Below are 13,431 nucleotides of genomic sequence, written 5' to 3' on the forward strand. Positions count from 1 at the left end.
GCATGCCCAGGTTCTGGGGACTCAGTGAACACCAGTCCTTTCTCCTCCTTGCTGAAGAGAGTCATCATTATCTCACCCCACTGATTTCTGGAGAGGATCTGAATGTTCACACAGGAGGTTTGCTATTGGAAGCAAGTCTCAAAGACACCACAGCCCTGTAACCTGCCTAGCAGGGCTGAATGTGGGCATGAAACAGAGTTGAGGCATGTTTCGCAGAGGGCATGGTATTGGAAATGACATGGGTGGGAAGCTTTCCAATTCATAAGCTGAGCCCACATCTCAGAACCTTGTGGAGCAGGAGGTGTCTTGAGATGCCTGGGGAAGAGGACAGATTCTCAGTCCCTGTGCTGGTGGAGGACTCCTGTGCTAGCTGGGTTCCCTCTTTTTGAAAGACTCCCATGTATAGGCCATCAGGAAGATCACAAAGTTGTTTATTTTTCCACTCATAAGAAAAGACAGATGCAGGGCACAGAGAAAACCCAGCCATTCCCCTGGTGAACATACTGGGGCCACACACAAATCTAACAGGCTGTGTCTTTACCAAGGGATTTTCCTGTTTCAACAGAACTGCAATTTACCTTCTAAGTGCTCCCCGAGGCATTCTGTCATGATGTTTCTGTGGAGAATTTATTATACACTTATGTGCTGTTCTACAGGAGCTGTGTCCTTAGAGCATATTATACCTAATAGGCAAAAAAAGTACCAAAATGTCAAATGTCATACAATCAGGGCAAGAACCTGCCTTCTTTTGGCATTTGGACTAGCTGCCCCTGAAAAATGTCTTTCTTTCCTTGGTCCTTAGCAAGGCCCAGCCCATAGAGAGAGGGAGTGAAATTTAACCTTTGCATTAAATGAGCAAAGTTTTCAACCAAATAGTTTAGCAATTGGACTCATTATTTAAATGCCAAAATACATCAGATGGACTTATTCATCTGGCTCAGCTTAATACATGTTGACCTAACACTACAAATACATAACATTAAGAAATGTCTGAGGGGTGCAAACAATGGCTATTGATGCATAGTTGATGGCAGCAATGACTTGGCCTGGAGGTGCACCCTTGGCTGTGCCACAGACCAGTCTTCAGAACCAGTACTCAGAGACGAAGATGTGGACGTTGACAACATTTCGGTGGGAGACCACACCCCCAACCACATAGTTCATCTCCAGCTTCAGGACTGCATGAAATGGGCCCACGATGGGCCGCACTTGGCGCACGACACCTAGGGAGAGAGCAGAAGGTGTGCCGGAAGTTAGCAGGGACCATAGCAAGCTGGAGATCTGAGAAATGATTTCCCTTAAGGAAATTCAGAGCTCGAAGGGCCTTACACTTCAGAGTTCCATTCTGAGCCAGATGCTCACCTTCCCTGAGTGACACCCCTACCAAGGGGCCTCTGCTTTCACCTGTAGAGACTCATTACTTCATGCACAGCTCAGACTGTGAGGGCAGCCATAAGTGTGGGCTGTGCGGTGGGTGGCTCTGGGGTCAATGTCAGCTCCTGCCGTCTCAGAGCCCAGGCTTCTTGCTCTACCACTATCTACCTGATATGATTTGAAAGCTCCTAGAAAAGATCCTGCCTGGTAGACACTCATACACCTCCTCTTCCCCCTGGGAAGAAATGAAGAGGGTATACCCTCTTCCCTGTGATGTTAGGATCTCAGTGGAGTCCTGGGTCTCCCTTCTCCAAGCAGAACAGTTCCCACTGCCCATGGCACATGCCCCTGGACCCCCTGCTGTTCATGCCACTGTGGAGGGTGACACCCAAGCTCATTGTTTAGTGTTTGAGGTCACGAAATCAAGAGGTGGCTCAGGAGACAGAGGCTCAGAGCTGCAGCAGAATGGCCAGGAAAGTTAGGAGGACAGGTGTGGAGGAGACAGGTATCAGTTCCCGGGAATTGCAGGGGGTGGCAAGGAGTTCTGTGTGGACTAGGGGAGGAACCAGACGAAGGCCATATGACCAGTGGCTGGGCTCAGAGGACAGGGCATGAACAAAGCTCAGCAGAGGAAGCAACCCCAGGCACTCTACAGTTTTCGGGGGAGCAGCTCTCTTCTACCCTGGGCCTGGCCATCTCCACGTCTCTGGGCCAGGCCCTGGTAGTACCATCTTGCCTCTGTAGGACACCCAAAGGCTCAGAGAACTCTCTCACACTCTGGGATGGGACTAGAGAGAGTGCCGTCATCCTTACTGGACTGTGGAGAGACTGAGGCCCCTTCTAAGCCTCAGATTCCTCAGCAAGCAAAAGATAGCAAGTCTCCTGAGCTTTTGCACCTGATGAGCAAACAGGACACATCTGCCTCCACATCTGCACTGCACAATCTGTATGCCCAGCACCACACGTCCAGGCATCAGTCCAGGTGTGAGCACCGACATCTCTGCCAACAGTTCACCCTCCCATGGGCACAGGCATTGCTTAACAGGCACTGGGCAACAGAGTAACCACCCCAAATCCTGGGTACAAAGCTGGTGGAGTTACAAACAGGTAAGTGCTGTGCTCTGATAGAAGCCTGTGCATTGCCCAGCAGTGGCAAGATGGAAGTGAGGCAGGTGGGGGGAGTCAGGACAGGCCTCTGGGTGGAAGTGCCCCTCCTGCAGAGGAAGCTGCACAAGCCAAGCCAGGGCCTAGGACAGAGCAGGCACAGGACAACCAATGTTGACATTTAGAATGACTGACCTCCCAGGTCCCTTCCCCATTCCACAAACTCTAGTATTAGGATTGTGGCTGCAGGGCTGGGCTGGTGACGGCTTAACAACCAGCTCTCTGACTATACCGTAGACCAATTCCCACAGCCAATTTCAAGGTATCAACGTATCAGTGAAAGTGAAGTTGGGGAGACACGTGTACAAGAAGCTTTCCAGAGCCAGTATGAGCTAGTGTGAATGTGTGTGAGCTGGCTCTGGCACACCTGTGGCTCTGATGTTCTGTGAAAAGCAAACATCGGAGCCTGTAGCTTCCCAACCACATGGTGAGAACCAGCACCGATTGCTACAGACCGCTGATTCCAGGCTGGTTTCAGCAGAGCCTCTGCGGACTTAGGAATGCACAGGACAGCCCGTCTCAGCCCTTGGTGCCTGGCATGCAGCAAAAGCTCAGGGACAACTGAAGGGTCTCAAAGGCCTTCTGCATCAGCAGCGAATTCTCAAGTCAAGAACATCAAGTTCATGCTCAAATTTGGGTGTAATGTCCCCCCTTTCACTCTCTGGGCTTAAGTTTCAAAAGTGAAATGCCCAGCAGCCAGAGTGGAATTCCATGCTATTCCCTAAGCAAACACAGACTTTAGCTCTGATGGAGAGATAAACACAGGCTTCTGCAGCCTGTCAGCACCCTTTCTCTGCCTACTGCCTGGCGATGACACTGCAGCTTTGTCCTGTTTGAAGGCCCATGAACATCTTCAGGTCCCAGCAAAAGACGTGACAGTATCACTACCCTCGTGTACACTGATGACTGGGTCACTGCTGCCCACCCTTCCTGGGCTGGGTCTGCCTGTCGGGGTCAGCGTGGGCTTACAGAGCTGAACTCACACATGCTCCCATGACTCCCCAACACCTGTATGTCACCTTTTCCTCTCCCCAGGCCTGACAGGGCCAATGGTGGCACCCCCAGCCACAGAGCCTGGGCTGCCTGCTGCCTTCACTTGTTCTGGGTGCGGAGAAGGTCCCAGAACTCAGGGGTTTGGGGCTCAAAGAAGAAAAGCAAGAAGGCCTGGGTGAGCCTGGGAAAGGCCGAGAGGAGGGATGGGGCCCCCTCTGCCAGGGTGAGTCTGGGAAAGGCCCAGAGAGGAGGGATGGGGCCCCCTCTGCCAGCTACAAGCAGACCGGGCTTTATTTCTATTACTCTTCTCTTTCTGTAAGTCATAATTTTTTTATATAATACTATATAATTATTATAAATATTAACCATATATTATAAACATATGTAAATATATTATTTAAAATATAAAAAATAATTTATATGTAAATTTATTATAAAGTATGTATTACATTTAGATACATATATTTTAATGTTTTATATATATTTTATAAGTTTATGTCCAATTATGTGTAAATATAATTATATACAAACAATATATAGCTAATACATTATTATATTTTAATAATATATTAAATTATATTAATATATAGCTAATATATTATTTGTAAAAGATATATTTATAGTTTATATATTACTATGTTCATAATTGCTATAAAATTAATGTATAAAATGTAAATATGATAAAATATAAAGTTAGTATATCATTGTTTATATTCTCTTTTATATATCCTTAGTTAAATAAGCATTTTTTTTTGTTTTTGAGACAGAGTCTCACTATGTTGCCCTTGGTAGAGTGCTCAGCAACCTCAAACTCTTGGGCTTAAGTGATTCTCTTGCCTCAGCCTCCCAAGTAGCTGGGACTACAGGTGCCCGCCACAACGCCTGGCTATTTTTTGTTGCAGCTGTCATTGTTGTTAGCAGGCCTGGGCCGGGCTTGAACCCACCAGCCTCAGTGTAGGTAGCTGGTGCCATAACCTCTGTCCTACGGGCACCGAGCCTAAATAAGCATTTTTTAACAGCAGTGACAGATGGCATGCTGTGTGTGCCAGGCCCTGGCTAAATGAGAGGGTAGAAAAATCAAGGGTGTCCCCTGGGGGTCAGTCTGGGGACTGAGAAGGAAAGAGGAAGTGTGAGCAGTGAACTTGGTGTGGGAACAGGGACCTGCCACAGTCATTCCAAGTGGACTCTGAGACCTGCAGGACTCTAACCAGCCTGGGGCCGTGGTAGGACTCCAGGTGAGTTCTTTAACCTTTCTGAGTTTCCATTTCTTCTTCTGTACAGGGATTAAAATTAGCAACCTTCAGAGTCAGAAAGGACAGGAACTTGAGGCCGGCCTTTTTCTCCTTGCCCCACTCTCCTGCAGAAATAACTGCTGGCTACGGAAAAGCACCCCATGGTTTAAACGTGGCCTGACTCTCAGTCAGAGTGCGGCTGAACCCTGTGCAGTAGCAGCACACAGCAAGTGTGAGCTGTTTCTCTCAGACTGACTTTCAACTTCACGAGAAGGGAAAGCCCCAGATGTGAAGAAAGTGTTTGTATCTGAATACGCCCTGTTAGGGTGCATCTGAAGCCATTCCAGAATTGGCTTCCCTACGCCTCCCCCGCAACCTGAGTCCCTGTTGCCTCTCCCACTGACCACAGCCCCACTCGGTCCAGGGCTCCCGTTCCCAGACCACGCCCTTTCTGTGGGCTGCCCACCCTGCTCCAGCCAGTAGCCACATTTCCCTGAAGCTCGGGGTTGGGGGGACATGTTTACGCCATCCCTAGGCTAGTCCAGGCCTGTCTTCCATCTCCTCACCTTGACCACACTCAGGCCAGAGGCCAGAGAGAGCTTCACAGAAGAGGACCTGAGAAGTCTGGTGGTTCCCAGTGCCCGGCACTTAACAGTTGCCCAAGAAATGTCTGTAGAGCCAAGTGGTTGAGTCTGATACCATTTCTTTCTTCATAGCTTCCCACCTACTGTCACCCAGCCATCAACCCACCCACCCATCAGCCCATCTGATGCAGTCTGGAAGTTTGTCCCCTCCAAATCTCATGCTGAAATTTGATGCCCAGTGTTGGAGGTGGGGCCTGGTAGGAGGGTTTGGGTCATAGGGGCTGATCCCACATGAATAAGTTGGCACCTTCAGAGGCAAACAGTTCTTACTCTATTAGTTCAGGAAGCACTGATTGTTTAAAAGAGCCTGGTACTCTCTCTCTCTCTCTCCCTCCTACCCTCCCTCCCTCCCTGGCTCCTACTTCCCCTTCTCCATGAGCAGAAGCTTCCTGGGGTCCTCACCAGAAGCAGATTCTGGAACCGTGCTCCTTGTACAGCCCGCAGAACTGTGAGCCAAATAAACCTCTTTTCTCTATAAATCATCCAGCCTTAGATATTCCTTCATAGTAACACAAGCAGACTGATACTCCATCCATTCATCCATCCATCTGTGGCTACTCTGAATGGGGAGTTTTAAGGAGGAAGCTTTAAGCTCCTGTGCAGAGAAGGTAACAATTCAACTGGGTTTTAAAGGATAAGTAGAAGCCGAGGAAGCAGAAGGGACATGTGCAAAGCCCAAAAGTGGGAAGCTTCAGGCCAGTTCTGGGAGCAGTGTCAATCGTGCAGGGGGACGGGGAGGGACCAGGGTGGTGTCTCCTCGCTTCCGCCCCACCACAATTCTTCACCACTGTTCTTTCAGGGCCTTCAACAACTTCCCTACTGCAGGGTGGTGAGAGAGAGAGAGGAGGAAAAGGAGGCAGAGAACACTCGCTGCCCACAGAGGGCATCACAAAGCCGCTGCCAGTGGCCCGATTGATTCTAGGGACATTTACTTGGCACCTGCCACATGCCCAACAATGGGATCCCCGCTTAGGTCCTCTTCCATGAAGTCCTTCCTGGTACTCCCTCGGTGTCACTGGGCACCGGGCCTCTTTCCACTGTGATACTGCATCATCCACCCATTTCCGGGAGGACATCTGCAGTCAACCCCCACCCCCCCCAGCGGGGCAGGACGTGCACTGTGCTCATCTCTGCTCTACCCCACCCCCAAGACAGGGCCTGGGCAGGCACACAGCAGGCTCTCTGCCACAACTGCTGAGTGAGACGAAGGCAGAGGGAGGAGAAAGAAAGAAAGAGAGAGGGAAGAATAGAAATCAGCCCTCGAAGCCTCACAATCTAGGAAGAAAGACAACACTTTGTCCCGAATGAAAGAGGGGTGAATGCAGGCTCTGAGCGAGAGAGGGTTCATCTGGGATAACCGCTGTAGCAGCAGGACGCAGGACAGAGGGAGGCGTGTTTCCATCACGCCTGGCTTGTCCGTCTTACTTGCTAGGTGTTTACCTCCCCACCTCTCCAAAGCCCCAGAAAGAAAAAAAGGCCATGGTGGTGAGTTCAACTGTGTTAATCTCCCAAATCCTCGTCCTCGGCATTTCTGCTTCGGGTCTCAGACGCTGCTGGTATTCCTTGGCGTGCCTGTGCCTCTTAAAGATATAATTAAGCCTTTTTTCCCCTGTTGAAAAATGTAGGTCCCCTTAGGCACTTCACTTTCATGTCTTGACTCTGCTTTGCAGATGCAGCTGATGTGCAGGGGACCCCAGGTCCTGAACACCAAGCACATAGTCCGGTGGGGAGAGCATCACTGGCTCTCAGGCTCTGAGGGTCACGTTCTTGGCCACTGAAGCCACCTCCCTGCTTCTGCTCTGTGAAGTTGCATTTCACTGGCCATCCGTTGATGAAAATCAGCCATGGGGGGTGGCACTCTGAATGAGTCTTGTGTCTCTGACTCCAGACACTATCTCTAAAGAGACCTAGGGCCTTGGGTTCCTCGTGGCTCTGCACAGGCCAGCTGTGCGACCTTGTGCAAGTCATCTTCCACTCTGAAGTTCAGGCTTCCAACTCGAATCCTGTGATTCTAACTGACAAAGGGTAATGGAGTGAATAAGGTTGTCAAAGAGTATTTTAACAAACAAGATGATGAACCGAGAGACTGCACAATAGCTCATACCAATGGAAATTCACTGCGGTTTTTTAAGAGACAGCAATGTGAGTTGGTAAAAGCAGAAGTAAGACTCTGAAAACACCGTGTCAACATCATATGAAGACTAAGAAGCCATCCCTAATTGAAGTCAGAGTATGCAGTGATCTGTTTCCTGGGCTGTCATGTTTCCCTACTACCAGATAAGGCCGCAGGGAAGGGCACTGTCTTGGCCACTGTTGAATCCAGGATGCTTGGAACATAGTAGGTCCTTGTCCTACTCTGCATCCCACACATTAGAGGCACTCAATAAATGGTTGTTGAATGAGTGGGTAAACCCGGGATTAAAGTTCTAAGCAGTTCATAAAGTTGAAAATTATCAGCCACAAATCAAACTATTGGGAAAGAACGGACAGTAGCCAAAGGTCCCTGAGTTTTCAGATGTCGACCCTGAGGAAGGTGAAGGGCAACAGATGAGAGCCAGGCCTCCCTGTCTGGCCTCAGGGGCCACCACGTGGAGTCAGCCCTGAGCAGGAGGAAGAGGGGTGAAGTGTGGGCCTGTGTGGGTGAGATGCTGGAGCAGAGAGGCCAGGAGTTCAAGGGAGAGTCACCAGCATAATGGACAACTGGAAAGAAGCAGACAGCAACCCAGATCTCTGTGGATTTCCCTGGATAGCCAGCACAGTCCTTGCAGGACAGGATGGCCAGCATAGACCAAAGGCAAAGATGAAACCTCAAGTTCAGGAAGAAATTCTGTTGTACTTGCAAAGCCCTGAACTGGAGTGTGGAAGAGCTGGGAAGGTGGCTGGGTGGGAAGGGAAGGGGAGTGGGAACCGATGGCCCCATGTGCCCACTAAGTTGTTCGGTCCCCCTCACAGTGCTGTGCGAGGAGAGAATAGGGGGTAGGATGAGACCATGCAAGTGGCACATCCCAGATGGTAGAGCTGCAGGATTGTGGGTCCATTCAGGCTGGGACTGAGCCCAAAGCCCAGCTCTTCCCATCCCTTGGCATCTCCTGCCCCCACTGTGTAAAGTGACATACAGGACACTTGAGGAACATCCTGCCCTTTGCTGAGTCATAACTACATGGCAGAGTGGCGGAAAGGAATTAGGAGTTCTGGAGTCATCACATCAGGAACTGGTGCTGCATTGAAGGGATGGAGTTCCTGAAACTGCCTCCTCCGCTTGCCCTGGGAAACCCTGCAAAGGCCGGGAAGCCAGGAGGACAGGTGTCTGGGCTGCATGCTCAGAATACCAATGTCACTCAACATGTCTCAGCGAAACTCATCATCCGTATTTCTTGGTTATGACACGTGGTGAATGTGTTCCCTACACTGGTCTCCTGGGAGCTAAAGTAGGTGGGTTGGAGGGGACAGCTACAGGCAGCTGAATGAAAGAAAAAGTCCCCAGCATCCGCCTTCCCCACACACTTGGTCACCATCATGCTCCCTCGCACGGCCTGTCTCCTTCCTCCTCATCTCCACCCCTGGCGGCCATCGCTACCTTTACAGGTTCAGGGAGGAGGTAACGAGGCTCAGCGAGGTCAAGGGAGCTGCTACCCATCCCACGGCCAGTAAACGGCAAGCCAGGCCTCAACCCCAGATCCTGGGCCCCTGCCCCTTCCACCAAGCTGAGTGGCCTTCCCAAAGGAAGAAAAAGTCTGGACTGTGTTCCAGAAGGATCTGTCCTCTGATGCACCTACTTTACCAAGCTGGTCAAAAATCTGACTTTGTCGGGAAGAGTAAGAGGTCACTTCCCCAATCTCCGTGTGCTTCCTGCCCTGACTTCAGCCCCCATCCACCTGCTGGAGTCCTCTAGGACTAGACACTGGGCGCTCATGCAGAAGCTTCCCCCAAGGAATTAGCCTTGAGCTGGACTTGAAGGATGCAGTGCCTGGCAGGAAGCAGACCAGGGAAGGTGTCTGTGCATTGACAATCACAGGGCAGCGTGGTGCTTAGTTTCCCCCACGTGGACCAGAATAGAAGAGATGGGTGAGGGGAGAGGCTGACGAGGTGGGCAGGGACCAGGCCAGGCTGTGACCCCCCTCTTGGAGCTGGGGGGAGTCACGGTTGGATTTTGGTAAGGATGGGGCACCTGTGGTTTGCTAAGCTGTATCACTTTCTTCTTTCCTTCCCAACAGGTGCTAGGAGTGAGCCACGACATGGCAGAAAGGGGCTTCCTGCAGGCAGGGCCCAGCACAGAAGCCTCCATGCTGGAGCAGGGCCACATCTTCTGTGCCCCGTCATCAACGTTGCTGAAGGGTGCAGGCCTCTTCCGGCTCTGAACAGGCTCACGGAGTCCTCAGGGAGATCTGACCACTGGCTACTGAACATTGATTATACGCCTACTCTTCTGAGCAGGGGACCCTGTTCACAGTTGTCAGGGACCCAGAGGTGACAACTTTGAGACTTGACTGAGCTGGGCCTCAAAGAGTGGAACTGTGCCCTGCTTGATGTCACCAGGAAGGTCAGCCTTGTGTCCCAGCATGCTGTGTGCATTCTTAAGTCACATCACCTGAGCCTGGAATCTGCTCTGTGCCTCAGTTTCTGCAGCTGGACAATGGGAACAATCACCTATGGGGTTGCTATGAGGAGCAAGTGACATTAAACGTATATAAAACATGCTTGGAAGAACGCCTGGCCCATGGCAAGGGCCATGTAGGGTTTGCTGGTCATCTGAGAACTGTGATGCTTCAGGCTCTCAGCCTTGGCCAGGCAGTCCATCTGGAAACACCCGACATCTTCCCCTGTATGTGGAGGCTGCAGGAGATGGCCTCAGTGCTGGCCATAGCTAGTGGGTCTTGAGGTCCTTTAACATATATAAGGGTGGGCAGTGAGGCTGGCAAAGGATTCAGGTCGTCAGGCTCTTTTTATTTCTTACTTTGCACAACGTGCCTGTACTGCTGTTTGGCTAAAACATTTCATTTTTTAAAAAGAGAATAATTTATGAATGTGCCCAAGATATCAACAGCTGTTTAGAAGGTGCAGGCCAGCAGCAAAGAGGGTCAAAAATCACTCCATTGGGAAGCTCCGGAGATGCTAAGGGGCTCTGGGCTTGTTTTAACTCTTTGGTGAGCCTCAGAGTTAGCAGGTGTGTGGGGACCTGCCAGGCCTGGATTTTTTCCTACTGAGTGTGTCTGCTCTGTGTGCTTGAGAAGCAGGACAAACAGGGTGACAGAGGGGAGCCTTGTTCAAATGGGCCTCTCCCTCGGAGGCACATCCCTCTAGGAATTCAGTGTGGTACAAGTGAAAGTTGAGCTCGAACCTCCCGATGCCCTGACTCCTGGTGCTTCCCTCTCACTGCGCTCTCCCCACAGCACCAACACTTCCCTCCTCCTGTTCAGAGCAGACTTTCTAGAAGGAGGTTGCCATAAGTGCCCAAGTGTCTTCCCACCCTCTGCCCCACTGAAACAGCCTTGTTGGGTGAATCCTTGGACCTCTGATTGACAGGTTCATCTGGCCCTCCTCTGTCCTCCTGGGCACACGGCAGGCCCACACCTTCCTCAGGGATTTTGCACGCACTGTTCCAGCTCCCTGGAGCTCTCTTCCGCCAGATCTCCATGGGGGTCATTTCCTCAGCTCCTAGATCTTTGACGAATGTCACCAACCACCAGATTGCCACCTCACACCCTGCCCCTGCCCTCTGCCGCTCCACACAGCACTCACCACCATCGGACACTGTATCTATCATGCTTGTTTCCGTCTGCTCCTATCCCTGGAGTGTACGGGGGAAGGAGTCACATCTGTCCTGGTCACTGCTGCATCCCTTTGAGCAGGGCCTGCACCCGGGTACACACTTTATTTGTTGAAAGACTGAGTATGAGAACAGCCCGCTTGACCACCCTTAAAGGAGTCCACAAAGGAAGGAGGCACATATGCGGCATGTGGGGACCCAGAGAGGTGGTAACAGCTGATCTGGGCTTTGAGGGATGAATAGGAATTACTGAAAGGAGACAGTTAAAGTCCAGGAGCAAAAAAAGAGACCACGGAGTGTTCAGAGTCTGGTGCACAGGCTGGTGAGGCTTGAGCACAACAGTGGGGGAAGGAGGAGTAAGATGATAGAGGCTGATCTGGAGGGCGTCACCTCTGCCTGGTGCCCAGGCAATCCCTAATGCTGGGTCCCCGGGGCCAGGGCCTGCTCTAAGGGGTGCAGCAGTGACCATAATGGACAAACAGACATGAATCCCTACTGCGTACACTTTTTTATTCCAGAGGGTAGAAGCAGAGGATGGAGATGGGCAAGGCTGGACTGAGGGTGCCTCTCTGGCCTGATGGACGTGAAAGGTGGGGCTTAAATGGGGAGGGCAGCAGCTGAGTGGGTATCTGGATTCTGGCTTTAGGAACTGACTGGCTGAGCACATTTTACCATGACACCAGGTTGCTGAGAGAGGTATGTTGGCTAGGCTTGGCCAGGTGACACTGTCTGGGACGCGGGGACCTGCAGGTCTGAGAAGTAGCCTGCTTTGGGTGCACGGGGGCAGGTAGGGGCTGAGTTCCCAGGCAGCTCACGAGAACAGCAGCATGCCAGGGTCCCAGGACCCATGGCTATCCTTATTAAGAGGCCACAAGAGAGCCTCTTGTCCCTAGACTCTGCCCACATGGCCTGGCCCCAACCCCACCTGCCGGTTCCAGTGCTGTCTGATGACCTAACTTCCCCCACCCACAGGCATCCCGGGATCCCACCAGGGCCGGTCTCTCCGGCTGTGTGCAGAGTGATCAGATGCACTTTCCTACCTGTCCCCACTCTACACCCATTCATGGCCCTGCTGAACAAGTCACGTATCTGTCTTCATGCAACTAGGATTCACAGTCCCCGGTGACTCAGATGTGAGGCCATGGGGACCAAGTAAGCACAAAGGATGGAAGTTTTCAGATGCCTGCCAGGCAGTAAGGCTTCAAGTCCAAACCTTGGTGAGCACTATCTCCCATGAGTGAGGTAGGTGCCTTGAGCATGGCCATGACAGCCCACCTGGGGGACACCGCAGATAGCTGTGTAACCTCCCAAACTCTTAGTCACATCATCTTATCTGAGCCCCATTAAAAAGGCCTGTGTAGGCTCAGCGCCCTGTGGCTCAAGCAGCTAAAGCGCCAGCCACATACACCTGAGCTGGCAGGTTCAAATCCAGCCTGGGCCTGCCAAACAACGACGGCTGCAACCAAAAAATAGCTGGGCGTCATGGCAGGCGCTTATAGTCCCAGCTACTTGGGAGGCAGAGGCAGGAGAATCACTTGAGCCCAGGAGTTGGAGGTTGCTGAGAGCTGTGATGCCACAGCACTCTACCCAGGGCAACAGCTTGAGGCTCTGTCTCAAAAAAAAAAAAGAGGCCTGTGGAAAGGGGTGCAGCTGACATCCTGGGGCTCAGCAGAGCAGGGTTGCCTCCCCCGCCTACACTGTTTCCTTTAAGGGCAGCTACTGCAGGGGCTGCAGGGCTGCAGAGCAGGCTGCTCCCCACTGACCCCACCTGGGCAGGTCCTGGGCTGCACCTTGCAGTTTGGTCCAGAAAGGTAGTCTGGGGTGCGGAGTGCAGTGCTAACTTGGACAGCTACCTCCTGGCTGAGGCCTGGCCCTGAGTGGATGCCATCTGTGCCACTGCAGGTCCAGCCCTGGCTGTCCAGGGCTGCCCCTGGTGACAGCAGGAAGGTTTCTGGGACTGCAGTCCCTGTGTGCCTCTCAGGTGGGCTCAAAGCAGAGACTGTGCCCTGAGATACCTCCCCAACCCCCTGGAGGCCAGCCTAAGCCTCGGGCTGCCGAGGGGGCTCCCCAGCGGGCTCCCCAGCTACATGGCCAGGGGTGACTCTGAGTTTCTACACCGTGAAACCAAGGGCTGCTAATCCTCCTGGAAGCACTTTGGAGGGACAACAGCTGCTGGGTGAGCAGCTACGGTCAGCCGGCCAGCACTGGGCTGATGACTTCTGCTCCGCCTCTGCTCCACGGGGTTTCGTGGGGGGCC

General features: G+C 52.0%; 1 protein-coding gene across 1 annotated transcript in view; it reads right to left on the bottom strand.

Moving 5' to 3' along the window:
• Positions 1-413: 413 nt before the first annotated feature.
• The window catches only part of FBLN1 (fibulin 1), a 74,505-nt gene continuing 61,487 nt past the window's right edge, over positions 414-13,431 (bottom strand). Inside the window, exon 17 of the mRNA XM_012801185.2 lies at positions 414-1,223. Coding sequence (XP_012656639.2) covers positions 1,084-1,223 — 140 coding nt within the window. The 3' untranslated portion in view covers positions 414-1,083. The remainder of the gene's footprint in view (positions 1,224-13,431) is intronic.

This window comes from Otolemur garnettii, unplaced genomic scaffold, assembly GCF_000181295.1.
Source record: "Otolemur garnettii isolate 467f Iridium unplaced genomic scaffold, OtoGar3 scaffold00007, whole genome shotgun sequence".
NCBI lineage: Eukaryota > Metazoa > Chordata > Mammalia > Primates > Galagidae > Otolemur > Otolemur garnettii.